The sequence below is a fragment of the Protopterus annectens genome, chromosome 10.part0 (assembly GCF_019279795.1).
Source record: "Protopterus annectens isolate FY-2018-M chromosome 10.part0, PAN1.0, whole genome shotgun sequence".
Classification (NCBI taxonomy): Eukaryota; Metazoa; Chordata; order Ceratodontiformes; family Protopteridae; genus Protopterus; species Protopterus annectens.
Window position 1 is genome coordinate 675100812 of NC_056744.1, and position 20000 is coordinate 675120811.

The 20000-nt window shown below is 39.3% G+C and overlaps 1 protein-coding gene across 6 annotated transcripts in view; it reads right to left on the minus strand.

Annotated features, from left to right (window-relative positions):
* Positions 1-20000, minus strand: part of DAB1 (DAB adaptor protein 1) — a 2980230-nt gene that overhangs the window by 65417 nt on the left and 2894813 nt on the right. For all 6 annotated transcript variants that reach the window (XM_044085518.1, XM_044085521.1, XM_044085520.1 and 3 more), the window contains 2 exons: positions 10148-10262; positions 6905-7456 (listed from right to left, as the gene is read on the minus strand). In XM_044085518.1, the coding sequence (XP_043941453.1) occupies positions 6905-7456; positions 10148-10262 (667 nt within the window). The remainder of the gene's footprint in view (positions 1-6904; positions 7457-10147; positions 10263-20000) is intronic.

Here is a 20000-nt window from a genome sequence, read left to right on the forward strand (position 1 = left end):
AGATTCAATTATGGCCCCCAGTTTGCAGTCATCTGCGAACTTTGTCAGCCATAATCCCCCTATGTTAGCCTGAACCTCAGAGAAGTATATACCGAACAAGAGAGGTCCCAGAACTGAGCCCTGTGGGATGCCACTTGTAACTGGTTTGGATTCGGACATGGCATCTGCAATTCTGACCATGTGGGTTCTCTCTCTGAGCCAGTTTGCAACCCATCTTGTGATATAGGGGTTGATATTTAAGCTGGTAAGCTTATTTATGATGCTCGAGTGGGGTATTGTGTTGAAGGCTTTTGCGAGGTCCAGGTAGGCTGTGTGGATTACCTTGCCCTCATCTATGGCTTTGGTAACTGTTTCAAAGAAATCAACTAGGTTTAAGAGGCAAGATCTGCCCTTAACAAAGCCGAATTGGGTAGGGTCCAGTGTCTGGAGGCTCCCAATGTCTTTGTTTATGAGTTCCATAATAGCTTTACAGAACAGACTAGTCAGGCTTGTGGGGCGATAGTTCCCGGGGTCCATTGTGGCACCACCTTTGTGGAGTGGGACCACTGTAGCTGTATGCCATTCTTTGGGTACATATCCTGTAGTAAGGCTAAGTTTGAACAGTGACTTAATGTGAGGGTTCACTTCTTCTTGGAGCTAATGTAAGACACAGCCTGGGACACCGTCCAGTCCCATAGATGCTTTGGAGAGGGCAGCTTTCACCTGTGCATCTGTGATGTCAGGGAGGTTACATTCAGTTGGGATAGGCATTTGCTCCTTTGGGGGAGAAGGGGGGGAGAAGTTTGTGCTGAATCTGTCTGCCAGGATGTTGGCTATGTCTGTAGGTTCAGTATATTTTGCACCATTATGGAACAATTCAGAGCATATCTATGTCAAACAGAGCTCCTCATTAGCACTCTTCAAGAAAGGTCTTGATGATTGGATGGGAAATAGGAAATTCACCCCAGGGATCACTTCTGTGGCTCTGCTCGACAGGGGCACAGGAAAATAATTATCTTGGGTGGCGAAAACAAGGGTACCTTTTTGGCTAGGCTTATATAGGCCCTAGGGCCAATAGCCAGAAAAAGACAGAGTGGATATTCTGACTCCACACAGAATACTGCACACAGTAGCACTGCATCACCCACAGCTGACTTTACATAGCAAATCAATCTGTTCCAGAGTATGAGAAGTCTCTGGGACTGGAATCTATCCCTCCAGCATGTTCTGCTTATTGTGGTGACAAGGTTTATGTCCCTAGAGCATGTAGATCAGAGGGATTGGGATTTCTTTAAGTGGAACATGTCCAACAGCTCTGGGTTTGACATAGCTTTGTATGTTAGGCAGAGATTGCCTCTGAATAGGCGATATGCGACAGAGTAAAGCTGAAGTTTTTTGAGATGGTCTGCGTAGAGCATCTGTTTGAGGCCAGTAATCCTCTTTGTGAGGTATTTCTGTGGCCCTTCCAGTTGTTGTAGATGTCTTGTGAGGTACATACCAAAAGGGGTGTTGTACTCTATAATGGGTCTAATGAGTGATGAGTAGAGAGAAACAATGACCTTTTTTTTCTGGATGAGAAACCTTTTGTGATGAGGTGAGCCACGTAGAAGGATTTCCTGACCACTGTGGCAATGTGATTATCAAAGGAGAGATTACTATCCACCTGTGTCTCAAGGACTCTTATCACACTTTTGGCATTAAGTAGACTACCACTTATGTGGTAGTTCATGGGTACAGAGTTTTTACCAAAGGGGATGACAATACACTTTTTGGCATTGAGCTTCAGACCATGGCTTTGACACCAGTGATCTGTCCAGGTTCGGCCCTTTTGTAGTATGTCCACATCATTAGGAGTTTCAATTATGGCTCCTAGTTTGCAGTCTTCTGCAAACTTTGTTAGCCAAAGACCTTCTGTGTTAGCCTGTACTTCAGAGAAGTAGATACCAAACAGGTGAGGACCCAGGACTGAACCCTGTGGTACTGCACTTGTCACTGGTCTGAAGTCGGATTTGGAGTCTGCTACTTTCACAGTGTGGGTTCTGTCCATGAGCCAGTTGGCAACCCATCTTGTGACATAGAGATTTATACCTAGTTTAGTGAGCTTATCTATAATTCCATAGTGGGGGATGGTGTTGAAAGCCTTGGCGAGATCTAGATAAGCTGTGTGAACCACCTTACCCTCATCTATGGCTTTGGTGACTGCTTCAAAGAAGTCAATCGGGTTTAGGAGACATGATCTGCCTTTTACAAACCCGAACTGGGTAGGGTCCAGGGTTTGGAGATTACCAATGTTTTTGTTTATGAGTTCCATAATGATACGTTCCATGGCTTTGCAGACCAGGCTCATCAGGCTAATGGGGTGGTAGTTCCCGGGGTCCGTCGTGGCTCCCCCTTTGTGGAGTGGGATAACCATCATGGTGCACCATTCAGTGGGCACAAAGCCTGAGGTGAGGCTATGTTTGAACATGGTACTCAGGTAGGGTGCCAGTTCATTCTGTAGTTCGTGTAGAACACAGCCTGGGATATTGTCAGGTCCCATGGATGCTGTGTTCTTGGCTTTGGAGAGTGTGTTTTTTACCTGTGCAGCCATGATTACAGGAACTTTGCATTCTTCCGGAATAGAGATGGGCCCTCTAGGGGGTGAGAGGGGGGTAACATTAGCACTGAACCTATCTGCCAGGATGTTGGCAATATCAGTTGGTTCTGTATATTTAGTGCCATTGTGCTGTAACTCAGAGCAGATCTGAGTGTTGCCATTGAGATTCTTGACATAGCTATAGACTGCTTTGTGGTTGTCTTTAGAGTCAGTGACAATTTTGCTTTCGTAACTAGCTGTGGAGGATTTTATGAGGGATCTCAGCTTCTTACTGAGGTTGACCAGGGAGTTCCTCCAGTCATGGGATTTTACTGTTTTTTGCAACAGTTTCATTCTTCTGTTGTAGAGTTTGTTTATGGCAGAGGCCCACCAGATTAGCTTCCTTTTTTTGGAGGATAGCATCTTGGTTCTATTAGGGATAGCATGATCCATGCACTCGTGTAAGTGCTTATAAAGTGCATTTGTGTAGGATTCAGCAGTTGTACCTCTATTGTCCGTCTGCATGAGTGTCATGAAGTTTGCCACTTCTGTCTTAAGAAGTGTGATGTTGGCTTTGGAGAAGTTTTTTATGGTGGTTTCCCTAATTGGGGGTGGGGGCATGATGTGGATGTCTAGGGTGATTAGCTTGTGGTCAGATCTGACCAACAAGGAACTGACCTCTGGTGTGGAACACCGATTGCCCATGTTGGTAATGACCAGGTCTAGGATATTGCTGCTCCTGGTGGGGGTGTGAATAAGTTGATCCAAGGCATTGGAATTTATGAATTCCAAAAAACGTTGAGCAAAAGAGTTGGTACATGAGTAGTTTTCCCAGTTAATGGTGGGGTAGTTGAAATTGCCCATTATTAGGGTGTTGTGTTGTACCCTAATACTTTCCAGTGTATCAAGAAATGAGGAGTGGGAATCCTGGGGCATGGTGGGGGGGTCTGTAGCAAGCTACAATTTGGATTGCAATCCTGCCCAGAGTTAGTTGCACTTAGATAATCTCAGATGCATTATGCTGTGCAACTAGCCTGGAGGTGTGGATATCCTTAATGAATATGGACATGCCTCCACCTTTAGTGCTTCATTCCGGGTTAGGTGGCCGAAAGGTGTGGTATGAATTATAGCCTGGTAATGCAGGGGTGCTCTCTGGAGCTTTGAACCAGGTCTCTGTCACTGCACAGATGTCGATGTTCTCCATTTTAAGGAGTGCCTCGAGTGAGTGCATTTTGAGGTTTAGACTTCTAGCATTGAGTAGCATTACCCTCAGATTTTTTCTGCTTGTACCTGTTATGGTGGTGAATTTGTCATTTGAACCTTGCCTAAAAAAGGCACTATAGGGGTGGCAAGAGCCTTTGCCAGTATCCGGAATCCAAGGGCAACAGGTGCAGGCCATCTCTGGCAATGCATCGTGGTCTGTCAATCATGTCGTCCCAGGCAGACAAATACTGGATCCCCTTAGAATGACACCAGAAGCTTAGCCAATTGTTGAAGTCAATCATTTTGTCCTTGTACTGTGGTATCATTCTGGGTGATGGCAGGATGCTACTCAGGGTTATGGTCATACCTGCCTGGGCTACAAGATCAGACAGCTCCTCCATGTCTCTTTTCATATAGTCCAGGGAGGTACGTCTCAGGTCATTCACATCAACATGGACAATGACAGTGTCATATTTGTACTTGTTGTGGAGTGACCTGAGTGCGTGCATTATGTGGCGGATCCTGGCACCTGACCGGCAGCTGACAGTAACTTTCTCCTTGTTTAGCCTGGTGAGTGGAACATCAGTGTGCCTGACTATAGAGTCACCTATGACTAGAGTGTTGGGTACATTGTTATGCCTTATGGGCTGTGGTTGAGTAGCATACTGCGTTTGTCGGCTATGTGTCATTTGAGTTGTGTTTGGGAGTGGAGTTTGCTTGTGTTTCTGCTTTGGAGGTCCCTGATGCTTGGGCAGGTTTTTATTGAGAGCCTCCGCAAATGTAGGTGTGTGTTTTGTGTTTCTATGTGTGTGTTTTGGTGGTGTAGGATTTGAGGGACTATGTGATGAGTGTGGTGTGGTGCAAGTGTTTATCTTCTCCTCTTGACTGTCTAGTCCAGTCTTTGGTGAAGAGAACTTTGCTTCCAGTTTGGCTATATAAGTGCATCTCTCACAGGTTGTAGTGTTGGATGGTAGGAGGAGAGGGTTATCTGTGTACATGAGGCAACTGCTGCATTGCCCCAAGATGCCCAGATTCATCTGGCAGACAGGAGAAATCACCGGGAGCTGACCCTTAGACATGCCTGGATAGGTACTTATTTATTAAGAACTAAAATCTGCTTTCCTCAAGACAAGTGAGGAAAGTTGAGTGCTGTAGTAATTTGCAGCTTATATAGTGCTTACAATGAGTTCTGAACAAGTGCTGAGTTCAAAGAAACAGATTTGAGTGCTGAAACTAGAAAAGTGGCTAGTTCTAAGAAACAAAATTAAGCTTGAAGGCAAGCTTCTCTCCAACACAGAAAGGCTTGTGGGCTCAGAAGCCTTCAAACAGTCTAGACCACTTATAGGAAAGGCAGGAAACAAGCTTAATTTTTTTCCCTTTCCCAGATGCTCTCTTTGTATACAGTAGGAGTGCCTGAAATCAGAACATGATCTCAATACACACAGTTGAGTGAGCAAATGAGATGGGCCCAGAAGGAGTATCCAAACACAAATTTACAAGAGAGGTGGGCAGTTTCAAAGCCACCAAGATTAACACCAAAACAAAACCAGGGAGTGTGGGTAGGGAACTAACTGAAAAAAACAGAGTCAAAACTTCCAGTTCAGTTAATATTCAATGCAACACAAATAAATCAATTAAAATGCTGTATTATTTGAAAAAAGTGCAGATAAAAGGTACTTAAATTCTCTTATACATCCAGTTGAATACAGCTATATCTTAGCCGGCCAAAGTTCAGGTTTTAAGCAGAAAATATTCCAAAATGTTCCACTTAAATAGGCATTAACAGGATATCAATGAATGAGACTACCCCCAAGTGCAATTACTGTCTATGCAGGATTCTAACAGGCAATAAAATCTAATAAACACTAACTGAAAAAACAGAGTCAAAACTTCCAGTTCAGTTAATATTCAATGCAACACAAATAAATCAATTAAAATGCTGTATTATTTGAAAAAAGTGCAGATAAAAGGTACTTAAATTCTCTTACATGTCCAGTTGAATACAGCTATACCTTAGCCAGACAAAGCACAGGTTTTATAGAAGTGAGTTAATGTATATTATTTTAAAAAGTATTTATTAGAATTCTGCTGTGCCATTTTTCACTTTTGTACTAATATGCATAATATTTAGTTCTTTTTTCCTCTAAAATTCTTACTTATCACTTATTACTAAATAACAAACAGAATATCCATGTTACTTAAGACTGTGTAGAAATAAATTAAAATAATACGTTTACATAAAAAAAAAAAAAAAACTTTTTTGGTAGGGTTTTGCCACTGATTTAGTCAAAACATTTCAGTTTCTGTTATGTTAGATGGAAATACTGAAGGTTTTTATTTTTGCTGTACTTTCCTTATCTACTTCAGAGATGAGACAGAACTGCATCCTATCCCAAGGAGCACTAGACCTATGGAAGGGAATGAGTACTGGATATGGCAAGAGTACAGCAAGGGTGCCCATACAGACCTATGGAAGAGAATGTGTACTGGATATGGCAAGAGTACAGTGAGGGTGCCCATGTCCGCAGTGGTGGTGCTGCGGTAGCGTTGTTGCCTCACAGTAAGACGCTGTCCGGTTCGATTCTCAGCTAGAGAGTCTTCTGCATGGAGACATGCGTGAATGGGCGTACCTTCGTTGAAGGTTGTGCGTCAGGGCTGGCAACTCAGCAAGTAAAAATCAACTGCCAATCACTAGCACACCGAAGTTCCGCTGTGGCGACCCCTAACCGGGAAAAGCCGAAAGACACAACAACAGTGAGGGTGCCCATGCGCAGTGCACAAACACCTATGGGGAATTTGGTAGCTCACTAATTTACAAATACGCATCTCTTTGAGGTACTCACTGAAAGCAGACACACACATGGACAGAAAGTGAATATGGAAGCTCTTCACATAATGCAGCCCGGGCAGGAAATTAAAAAAAAAAAATTACCAAAAAGTGTGAGGCAGCAATGTTAGCATCTCATCACTATGTCATTTTAGTCAGCATCAGTGAAGTAACTCATTATTAAGTACAGATGAACTACTACTTCTGGCATCATATAACATAATGAGTAGTGACAGGAAAGTCAAACTTAACAGTGCATAATGTAAACAAATGACACACAAGTTTTATTGCCATGAGAGTTAAGGTTTAATGATACTTACGTGAATTGGTTGATGGTGTTGTTGAGGTCACAGGAGTCAAATTTAATTGTGAGATGTCAAAATCATCACAGTCATCTACGTCTTGTGCCAGCCCTACTTTATTAAAATAGCTAGAGAAGGCTTCAGAAGTACAGTCGAGGACGACCTGATCGTTTTTCCGTGATGGCACAGGTGGTGGTTTTGCCATCTGGAAATCTTTAAACATGTCTTTATTCATTTTTTGAATAGGTCTATTTCCCTGCGGACTGGATTTAACAGAGTCACTCCTTGGAGAAACAGCAGCTACCGGAGCAGCAATGGTAGAAAACATGGCTGCTTGTAAAGGCATAACAGTTTGAGTTGGCATGAAGGCAGCTGGTTGAAACTGTCCAGTCATTGTTGCCCACTGCTGCTGAGTGGGAGAAAACAGAGCAGGCTGGCCCCAGACTACTGGCTGTGCTCCTTGCATCACCTGAGAAACATGAGGCTGGGTGCCTAAGATCACAGGCTGTTGAACTCCTATTGCTTGCTGACTCCACATAGATGGCTGAACAGGTCCCATGGCAACATAACCTTAAAACCAATCAGAAAACACGATTAAAGGCAGAATTTATAATCTTTGTACAAAGTAACAGCCAGCATCAAAAGCAGATAATTTAAATATGGTTTAAAGAACACATATCTAAAAGTGTCAAAATTATATCATATTCTGTTTCACCATATCTTAAATTTACCTCAGTTAATAAACAGAAAACATGAGATCTGTAACTGCATCTCTATTACAATTCAAACTACTTCAAGTTGCAGGCTAAAATAAGTCAGCTGTTGGCTGAAATTTGACTGATAAATGAACTAGACCAGCATGGAAAAGTTGAACAACAATGAAATAAAACTTAAATGCGATAAGTTTCATGAGTTTATTTGTAAATGCTAATGCATAGAATTGTTACACGGTCTAAACCACCTGCCTAGTGCAGCAATCCCTCCAACTCCTCTGATATTAAATTAAAATGCCTCCTGTACTATTATTATATTAATGGTCTGATAGATTAAAAAGAAGTCCAAAACACATGGAGAAACTAAGACTAACATTGTTTTCCCAGTCTTGTGCTCACCATTTAGTGAAAGTACAAAACAAGAATGACGGTTGTGGTATTTAAGTTTCATAATAAAGCGATGGATTATATTCTTTTGATGGAAATGATCAAAAAAACCAATAAATTGCTATCAGCATAAGTATATTTGCTATATTCTTAATGTTGCTGGAGTTCCACTGCAGGAAAGTCTGATATAAGTGATTAGTGAAATTAATGATTTAACCAGACAAAAGGAGCAACTTATATTTAATAGTCTGCGGTATATGTATTTAGATAGCAACCCAATATTCCCCATGTTAATATCACTTGTGCACACAATGCCCACCTACCACTGAAAGCATTCTATATGTATACAACAAAATAAACATCAGATGGTGCTTATTTTTTTTTGGGGGGTGGCATATATCACGTTTTCTTTCATTCTTTTTCTCTTCTCTTTTTCATTTTTTATTAAAGAAAATGCATATGAAATTAGCATGAGAATTCTGAAAGTGCTTCAAAACAAGAGTTTAATACACCCCTTCAAATTATTCTGTATTTTCACCTGGACACTTGAATAATCCAACAAATGGTACAGCACATGGAAGTTCTTCATCAAGGCTTCTGACTGTTATGATGCAGTCATGCAGTACAGCTATCTCAGCTGATTAAACCAGTAGCTTAATTATATGGTGCAACAGGTATATGCAGAATGAGCATAATGTATGTTTTGCAGGCAGAGGAATCTCACTAATTCACATAAGCAATGATTAATTTCTCTACCATCACATTTTATTTGTTACACAACATGTGATGCTATAAACACAATAAGGATTTTCTATTTTCACGTGTTGAGTGACAGAGGTGTAGACACATTCAACACTTGTTTCGCACAAGAAAAACATATTTTGTCAGTGTAGCACTTGAGCTAATTGTTTTATACTGCTGATGGACTGGGACAGATAAATGCAAACATGATTCAAAATAATAAATGGAATGTATTGCATGATGTCACTAATAATGCAACATTGAACCTTAAACCCAGGGTCACTGCTTCAAAGGTAAAAGAGAAAATTATTCATCATAAAAAAACAAAACTAACGGAATAGCTGGATGACACAGAATTCAAGAAAATCACTGATGCAGACAGATTGTTGAAAGAATAATGTAATCCCATGATAAACCACGGCTTTGTTTATTTTGCGGAAAACTCATGAATAGGTTTTCACTCTTTTAAGAGATGCTGCATTTTACTCCTGAAACCTCAGTAACTTAACATATTAACAAATATTAAAGATTTCTGGTGATATGAATGCATTATATAAACTTTTATCCTACCAATTTAAGGAAAGCACTTTCACATGCATTGACTGCAGAACATATTGCTTTAAAAATAAGTGGATTTGAAAGGATATTTTACAAGGAGTAGCATATATTGTTTCACCACTAGATGTCCTCATCACATTACACTACACCTCTGACTAGGAGGAAACATTCTCTGTTGTTCATTTCATGTTATCTAACATGAAAAAAAGAAGTCACAGTATTACTTCCATGATAATTAATTAATGGAATACAAAGCTCTGGTTTGGAGTCCAGCAACTGTAATATAGATTATCTGATATCTGACTGGAGTCTTTCTTTTAACAGAAATCTATAGCTGACTGCCTAATAGCTGCATGTCTTCCCTCCTCCTAATTAAATAGGCTACCTTCTCTGAGGGAGAACGCCATCAGTAACAGGATAACTGTGACACAGCAGTAAGTTAAATCAGAGCAATACCCTTCCAATTCAGCTGAATACCATCACCAGCAGCAAACAATTTGAACATACTTGCTAGGAAGGATTTATATTGACAAGATAGTGATCAGAAGCTCTTTAAAGCAAAAAAGAAAGCTTTGTCATGTTACCTGTGGAATGTCTCGCCCAAGTGAAAACTACAATTTAAACACACCATCTTTCCAGCTACTAGCTTTAGGATGACACGTATCATATTTCACCATTGTCACACAGAAATGTGTAGATCTGGGTTATCATTACTTTGAAATAAAATGTGTCATTCACTACTTAATTACACAGAGAGACAATTGGAAGGAGCACGGAGAGGCAGATATTCAGTGTGATGTGACACTTCATGTTAGCAGATGCTCCTTCAGCCATATCAGCAGCTAACACACTTCTGATTTACCTGAGGGCACAGCGGCAAGTTGTGGAGCAGAAGGGTTATAAGAAACAGATCCAAACATATCTGCTGGGGACTGCGCTGCGATACCTTTTAGAAAGGCTTCACTTATTACTGGAGTCTGAAAAAGAAAAGAAAATTAAAAAAAATAGGTCTAGTAATAGCATTTTCTCATACAGTGCTGCATTAGGACCATATATGAGGAGCAGAAAACAGCTTTGTAGCTAATGTTTCTTCTACATGAACACAAAGAACTGCACAACCCTTTCACCTACCTGAAAATACAGCATAAAAAAGGTTGCAAAGGCAGTAGTGTGTATGTGTGCATGTGTGTGCGCACGTGCGTGCGTGTATGCCTGTGTGTGTTTATTTATTTATTCTTTCTTTCTTTACTGGGTATGTTACCTGGTCCTAGGAGGACTCTTTTCAGCCATGACACATATATCAAGCTCATCTTTTTACAGAATGTAACAACAAATTATATTACACCATGAGACTTGCATCAATGCCACTGAGCTTTTGTTGCACAGTTATACAGACAAAACAATGCACATATTTGTTAATCAAGATATACTGCAGGAGAGGATTACTTCAATATGAGAGAGTTTTGTTTCAAGTGTACACAGAATTATTTAGGTATATCCTAAATGCTAAATAACACTGAATTTATAAAACACCATTTTTCCTGGATAGCCATTTTCAAATGACAGATAGTAGGAGGAGGAAATCCTATTTGTGACATTTTTCTCTAAGGGTGCAGTAGAATATGCAATTTAGAATTTTAAAGGAATGACTAACTTGGGGACCCAGGTTGATAGTAGTCTGTCATTCGACACCCATGTAGCTAAAGTAGTTAGGAAGACCTTCTATATTGCCCACCTTATCATGAAGGGATTCTCATCTAGATCAAGGGAGGTCATTGTCTCCCTCTACTCATCACTCATCAGACCAATGATTGAGTACAATGCCCCATTCGGAATGTATCTGACCCGACACTTGCAGCAGCTGGAGAGGCCACAAAAGTTCCTCACCAAAAGGATAAAGGGTCTCAAAAATCTGTCCTATGCTGCCCGACTGAAAGAACTCCAGCTCTATTCAGTCGCTTACCGCTTGCTCAGAGGTGACCTTTGCCTAACATACAAGGCCATGTCAAACCCAGATTTGATGAATATGCTTCACCTCAAAAATCTAGATCCATCAGAGCCACAAGGGCGGGAGACTTAAACCTTGACACGGCTATTAATAGGACGTGCTGGAGGGATAGATTCATCACCCAAAGACTCCCTATGCTGTGGAACAAAATCCCGGTATATGTGAGGCAGAGCACCTCGCTGGCCTTGTTCAAGAGAAATCTTGACCAATGGATGGGAGATCGCAGATATACCCCAGGGATTACCTCAGTGTCACTGCTCGACAGAGGCACAGCAAAATAATGGGTATATTTCCCCATACTAAAGGGGTGGCGTAAGCCACAAAACTATGGGCTAGGCTTGTAAATGCCCTTGGGCAGATAGCCTAGTATGAACCTATGAACCTATGAACCTAAGGATGGCCTGAGCTGTTACTATCAGACAGTTGTTTTATTTTGCAGGGTGATACACTGGTGCGCCAGCTGTGGACTGAGACTGATAGTTGTTCAAATTTATTTTGGTATTATATGTTGAGCATATGGAGCCAACTGGAAGGGTGTACATAAGTCTGAGAGTAAAAACATTCTTAGCCATAGCTTGCTTGGCTTCCTTCATTCAGTTGAAGATGGAGCAGGCAGCTTTCAGCTGAGCTGAGACTTTTAAAAACACAAGTTGGTGAGAGTTTTGAGTGACAAAGCTGGATGCACTTTGTCCACTACAGTTATAAAAGTAGTTAATGAGAGGGGAGGTCGGTAGTTTTTAGACATGGCTATTATTTTGGTCATGTTTAGAGCAAGTTGAGTACTTCTAAGTCATTTGCAGAGAAAAGATAAATCGTTTTCTAGATCTGTTTTGGCATACCTGTATATAGCATTGTTCTAAAGTGAGATAACTTATATGCACAGTGATGACATTTGCAAAAAGTGTGATGTTGGTAGGCAGGATGCAAGTATTAGTGATATGAAAATAGGAAGAACAATATAGGGCCTAATATAGAGCCTTGAAATTGCCTGCACTATTAAGTAGCTTTATTTTCTGTACTATGAATGCTCTGATAGTAAGGTAGATTTGAAATCAGTGGACTGTGATACTACTACATCTTAGAGTTGTAGCTAGTAATTCTGGTGCTCTGTGCTGTTCCCTGATCTGATCTGCCCCCCCCCCCAACATTAAGGGGAGCAAAAAAAGGTCTTTCAAACTATAGAAAATTGCAGCATTTTTGGCAAGAGGTGTCCTACAATTTACACCACACCTGGAGTGCTACACAGCTTACTGGCATTCTGTTCTGAATGATGGTATTCACTAAAGACTGACTGGCATCTGCCAATTGTATCCTCCCCTAAAGCTTGGACCAGGGGTGGTTGCCTGCTTCATCCCACCCTAGCTATGTTTCTTGTCAAATCCAGTAATATTGATCTAATATATTTTTATTGGATTGTCAACACTTTCAAAGTCCATGCAAAGGACTGTAAATTAAATTTGGCTCTTTACGGGTGGCCTTTTTCCTTTGAGCAGAAAACTTTATCAGCCATTTTGTATATGGCAGATATTTTTATACATATCTGTCTACATATCTATATCTATAGCTATCTATACATCCATAAATATTCGCTTGTTGTCTTTTCAATGAATGCTATTTTCTCAAACAGAAATAAGTAAGGCAAATTTACTGAACACATGCTACTGTCCCTGGCCCACTGAGCCACACCAACTACCACAGTCATCTCAATTATAGAAGTCTATATGAACTTGAAACCAGCTTGTTTTTAGCCCTCTACCCCACATATGCCACATACTTCACATCCTCCACATGTACCACGTACCCCATATACCTCACATGGGCCACATACCCCACATGCTCCACATACTCCCTTATACCCCACATACTCCCTTACTTAAGCATGCTAACTCCATGGTCACACAACAATGGAGAAAAATGAAAAGGCCACACACACTGAATCATTGCTTGTGCACAAATGCAAACTGCACCAGCAGTAATTTCTGCTGGTGAACAGATATAAACTAAACTAGCAGTGATTATGTAAAGTGTACAGTTTGGTATAAATTCCTATTCTATGAAATATGTTTTCATTGAAATAACCTTAATTTTAAAATCATATAATTGTGTCAATAATATCTGATTCTAATATATGTTTAGATTCATCTAAGATATACTCTGGATGCTCACAATAATGTGGTGTATATTTTAGTATATGGATACTCACAACAATGTGGTGTATATTTTAGCATATGGATACTCTCAACAATGTGGTGTATATTTTAGCATATGGATACTCACAACAATGAGGTGTATATTTTCGCATATGGATACTCACAACAATGTGGTGTATATTTTAGCATATGGATACTCACAACAATGTGGTGTATATTTTAGTATAATACTATCTCATTGTTGATTAAATGATGCTTGATTGCAGCATGTCTTGCCTCTTACCTATAGAAGTATTATTAAGAAATGCTGACATTGTAGAAATATACAGAGGTCCTGAGAGTATATGCTGTTCCTTCCTCCACACTTACGTGATGAAAGCTGTTCATGCCCTTTCTGTATGCATTCTTTATTCATTTTGTCTCTTTCTTACTCTGGAACAATAAACCCATTCATTCCCATTCACAGGACCACCATACAGATAGCCATTACTGGAGATTGAAAGATTTCTTCTTCTTATGGGCGGCGCTTTGCCCTGTGAATAATTAACTGGCAGAGAAGAAGGAAGACCTGCTAGCTGGCAGTGTCCTTTGCAGAACTGAGTGATATCCAGTATAGTCAGCCATTTGGCACCGAATAGTACCACTAACATCAGAAAACAGAAGTTCCTTGATGGTGGTACTGGATTAAGTTTTTTAAATGGAGAATGGAAATTTTTCCAAGAGAGATGGCTGCAAATACGAATACAGAAAACAGGCAGGAGGGGGCTGGAATTTATTGGAGGAAGCCAGCAAAGGAACGAAGGTATTGCGAGAAAATAGCTAGAAAAAGAGAAAGGTAATAGAGATGGATAAGGCCAAGAAGAAGTTTGGACTGCAGGCTAGAGATTGACTTCCTTACCAGGGATTGATATCAGAGTGTAGACAAACAGAAAGAAAGAAAGGGATAGTGGAGTCCTAAGTGAAAGATGTGCTCTGGTAGAGTTTTTAGTGAAATCTGGAACAGAAGCTGCTATTAAAAAAGGGTAATTAGGGCATATAAATACTGCATGATAACTATAAAAATCAAAAAAATGGAGGTTAGAAAACAGTGGAATGAGAGACTGGTAAAGCAATTTAAAAGGGGATAATGGAAGGGCATATGTATTGCTCCCAAGTATGCAACAAAGATCAGAATGGTTTAGGAGTTTTTGCTCGGAAGTGTTTGCATAGTTATTTTTATAACTTAGGCAGACTTCAAAGATGTTTTCTTCGGACAGATAGCAAATTTTGGAGGTGTGATGGGGAAGAAAGAGGTAAATGAGAACATGTGTTTTGGTAGTGTAATGAGCTGCCAGATTTGAAAAAAATTGCTTACAGAGTACTCCCAGAAATATTGGGGGAGCAAATGGCTGTAACTAAGGAAATGATTCTTTTTAATTGGGACACAGGATCTGAATTACCTAGACATAGTTCATAGGTTCATAGATTAGTACTAGGCTAATTGCCCTTGCAAGCCATTTTAAGCCTAGCCAATTATCCCTTGTGAGACTCAAACCCTGCACCTTGTGTTTGTAAGGCAAACACCTTAACCATTAGGCCACCCTCCCAACTTGTTCTAGTAAGGTATTTTTAAGTTTAATTCTATTGGCTGCCTAAGAAAAACAATTAATGTTGTTGATGTTGTTGTGTCTTTTGGCTTTTCCCGTTTAGGGGTCACCACAGCGGAACTCCGGTCCGCTAATGATTGGTAGTTGATTTTTACATGCCGAGTTACCAGCCGTGACACACAACCTTCAATGAAGGTATGCCCATTCACGCATGTCTCCACACAGAAGATGCTCTAGCTGAGGATCGAACCGGACAGCGTCTTACTGTGAGGTGACAACGCTATTGCAGCACCACCACCGCGGATTCAAGAAAAGCAATTAATAGAAAGCAGAAATCAAAATCTAAACCATCTTGTATTAGAAGTATAGAATATTGTAAAACAGATAAAATAGATCTGGAAGTGTGATACTTAGAAAAGGAAAGGAACAAATTACATAGAAATAAATGGAATTTGTGGGAAAATTACTTGCAAAATAATGTTCAGCAGCGTAACTGAAATTTAAAGGAAGGCACTGATTCATTCATGTAATGTTGGACTAAATGGCAGTGAATGTAAAGAAAGAAAACATATATGTAATATTAATAAAAAAATGTTAATATGTTTTTTTCATTTATTTAAATGTGCTGTACATATGTCTTAATTGGTAATTTCACAATGGTATTAAAAAAGTTTCTTCTGTGAACACAGCAAAGCACAAAGCCCTGTATAGTATAACCTTCCTCTTCTAACGTACGCCTTGTGGAGATGTTATACTACAGTGTTTACCAAAAGTGCTGGAAATAACTTTCACCATGCAGGTGCCCTTGGAGGTTTTACCCCTGATGCTCCTATAGTAGCCAAGACATACAGCATTAGTAAGATGCACAGTCAGTAGTAATTTTTGGAAAATAATCATACCTTACAACAGGTATGGCAATACCTGGCTGGGGCATCTTTGATAGACACTCTAGAAGCACATTGCAGCTGGGCTCTGAAGTCCAGCAGCACACTGTGGGATAGTGAGAAGTGGGTGTTGATCTGACAGAGCCCAAAAGCTCATGTGTTTCCATCTAACGCTGCTCAAGCAATAACTGCAATCCCATCACCCATTCTTCTTGGGTAAGGTGGAGAGCCAGTTTTTCCGTGACTAAGGTAATGTCGGACATGGTCATAATTACAAAGCAACACAACAAGACCAGTGTAAACCACGTTTAATAGCTTCCTCTCTCTCTAGCGCCTCGGCCACAGTAAGCCTTCAAGGAGTAAAGTATCAGATACAAAAAACAGTATATATAATCACATCAATTAATCAATAAAATAATTATACAATTAATTAATAAAATTAATGGAAATCCATAAGTTAAATAATACTTCTCCAACAACATTTTGTGTTCAAACCCCTAGGCAATAAAGTACCATATTTCAAAATAAAAACAGTTTCCTTCTTTAAAGGTAATTTTACAACAATGGATATATCAGATTCAAAAATAGCTACCTGTTGTAAAATAGTGGCTTTTAAACTATCACTATTGCCACTATGATGTTCATGAAAATGTTGAGCTAAATGGCTCTCTATTTTATTGTTTCTTATATCTCTTAAATGCTCAAGAAGCCTCACCTTGAACATTCGTTTGGTTTGCCCAGTATAAAACTTGTTGCATCCACATTTGATAGCATAAATTGCCCTATGAGTTCTACAATTATATATCCCATCCGAACAAAAATTTACATTATTAATATTAGAAAAAGTTCTGTGTATATATGGACAACCACTACATTTTCCACATGGGAATGTCCCCATGCTGGACAATTGATAGGATATTTTAATTCCTGGTCTAAAAAATTTTGTATGTACTGTCATGTCTTTAATACTTCTACCTTTTTTATAAGAAAAAAATTATTTTTTTGTCATTAGAATATTTAATTCTTCGAAATTATATAAAAATTCCCAGAAATGTAATATACATGTTTTAATCTTATTACTGCAGGCATTGTAAGTTGAAACTAAAAACAAATTCTCTTCAGAATTAGTTTCTCTATTTGCAATATGCCTGCTTCCTCTATTATTATAAATATGCTGTGTCCTATGTCTTAACTTTATAACCCGTTGAATATCAGCATCCAATAATCTAACATCATATTTCCTTCTTATAAACATATTTTTAGTTAATTTAATTTCTTTCAAAAAAATATCCTCATTATTACATAACCGTGAAATTCTTAAAAATTCACCATATGGTAAAGCTTGAATGGTGTGTGCAGGATGACAGCTAGTAGCTTTCAAAAAATCATGAGGCACCCCAAATTTCCTATATATGCTAGTTGATACAGGTTGACCATCTATACCTTGTAACTTAATATCTAAGAAATTGATTGTCTGTCCATATTGTAACCCATCAAAGAAAATATTAAATCTATTCTTTTGGATTTCATGTACAAAATTCTGTATATGATTATTACCATATTCGCACAAAAATATTAAGTCATCAATGTATCTGTAATACAACTTTACATACTTCTGTACAAATACATTGTTATAAATACATTCCTTTTCAACTAAACCCATAAAAATATTAGCATACATCGGTGCAAAAGGAGCACCCATTGCTGTTCCTTGTTTCTGATGAAAAATCATATCATCAAAGCAAACATAATTATTTTCTAAACAGAATTGAACAAGATCGAGTATATAATGTGTGAAGGGCGAATCTCCCATACTTTTAAACAATGCTTCTAAACCAAATTTGTGTTGGATATTAGTATAAAGACTCTTAATGTCTAATGTAATCCAATACATATTTTTATTCCATGTGACCGATTTTATTTTGTCCAAAAAATCAAAAGAATCTTTAATATAAGAGGGAATACAATATAATGGGAGATTCGCCCTTCACTTGCCTACAATTACCACTGAAATCAGTCTCCACCCCACCATATAAAATGCAGCAAAGACAGGCATACAACTTGTAGGTGACTGTAGTGACAGTATCCCCCCTTTAATGTTGCACAGATATGGTGTACACATATCCTATATACCTGTAAAGATGTGTGCTGTTCTGTCTTGTCTCAAGGCTAGCCTACTTGCTTTAAGATGTGCATTGTATATCTGTTGCTGTGTGTGCCTCTCTTTAAACCTAATTCTGCTCCTTTCCTCAAATCTAATCCTGCATCTTACTTTTATAAAAACCTTCCCATAGTAATACCACTACACAAGACACACGTGAACAAACAAACATTTTCAAACAAACACAAGCAATACAATATCTATCCCCAAACTAACCCTGACACTGACTCTAAAAACCCACAAACTCGCACTCAAACATACAACACCTATCCTTCACTCATCACCGACCCTAACACAAACACATGTACAAACACTCTCACCACTCCAACCTCACTCAGAGATCTTGACATTACAGACCATAGACATTTCCACTGCTTGGCTATCCTTACTGTCCCTGTTAAAACACACCCCCTGCATTTGTCAAAGAAACAGCATTCAACAAAAAGCTGGGAACCCACCTACACACACACACACACAGACATATATATATATATATATATATATATATATATATATATATATATATATATATATATATATATATATATATATATATATCTATAAATATATATATATCTATATATATATATATATAAATATATAAATATATATATATCTATATATATACACACACACACACACACACACACACACACACACACACACACACACACACACACATATATATATATATATATATATATTTACACACACACACACACACACACACACACACACACACACACACACACACACACGTAAACTAGAAGAGCGAACAGTCATATGAACGAATGCTTTTTAGTGATGTAAAAGAAACAAATGCTCACAGGAGTGAATGTTTTTCTTTATGGAGTATTTAACAACAGCTTTTAGTGTGAGATAGAAGTGCAGCACTATCACTGCTGACCCGGTTCCTATATGTGCATTAGCAGTACTTCCCTGTGTATGGCATTCTCAGTATCACTGCTGACCCTGTTCCTGTATGTGCATTAGCAGTGCTTCCTGTGCATGGTATTCTCACTATCACTGTTGACCCCGTTCCTATATGTGCATTAGCAGTGCTTCCCTGTGTATGGTATTCTCACTATCACTACTGACCCAGTTCAAATATGTGCATTAGCAGTGCTTCCCTGTGTATGGTATTCTCACTGTCACTACTGCCTCAGTTCCTATATGTACATTATCAGTGCTTCCCTATGTATGGTATTCTCAGTATCACTGCTGACCCAGTTCCTATATGTGCATTAGCAGTGCTTCCCTGTGCATGGTATTCTCAGTATCACCGCTGACCTGGTTTTTATATGTGCATTAGCAGTGCTTCCCACTGTATGGTATTCTCATTATCACTGCTGACCCGGTTCCTATATGTGCATTAGCAGTGCTTCCCTGTGCATGGTATTCTCACTATCACTGCTGACCCGGTTCCTATATGTGCATTAGCAGTGCTTCCCTGTGTATGGTATTCTCACTATCACTACTGACTCAGTTCCTATATGTGCATTAGCAGTGCTTCCCTGTGTATGGTATTCTCACCATCACTGCTGACCCGGTTCCTATATGTGCATTAGCAGTGCTTCACTGTGTATGGTATTCTCAGTATCACTGCTGACCCAGTTCCTATATGTGCATTAGCAGTGCTTCCCTGTGTATGGTATTCTCAGTATCACTGCTGACCTGGTTTTTATATGTGCATTAGCAGTGCTTACCTGTGCATGGTATTCTCACTATCACTGGTGACCCTGTTTTTATATGTGCTTTAGCAGTGCTTCCCTGTTTATGGTATTCTCACTATCACTACTGACCCAGTTCCTATATGTGCATTAGCAGTGCTTCCCTGTGTATGGTATTCTCACTATCACTGCTGACCCGGTTCCTATATGTGCATTAGCAGTGCTTCCCTGTGTATGGTATTCTCACTATCACTAC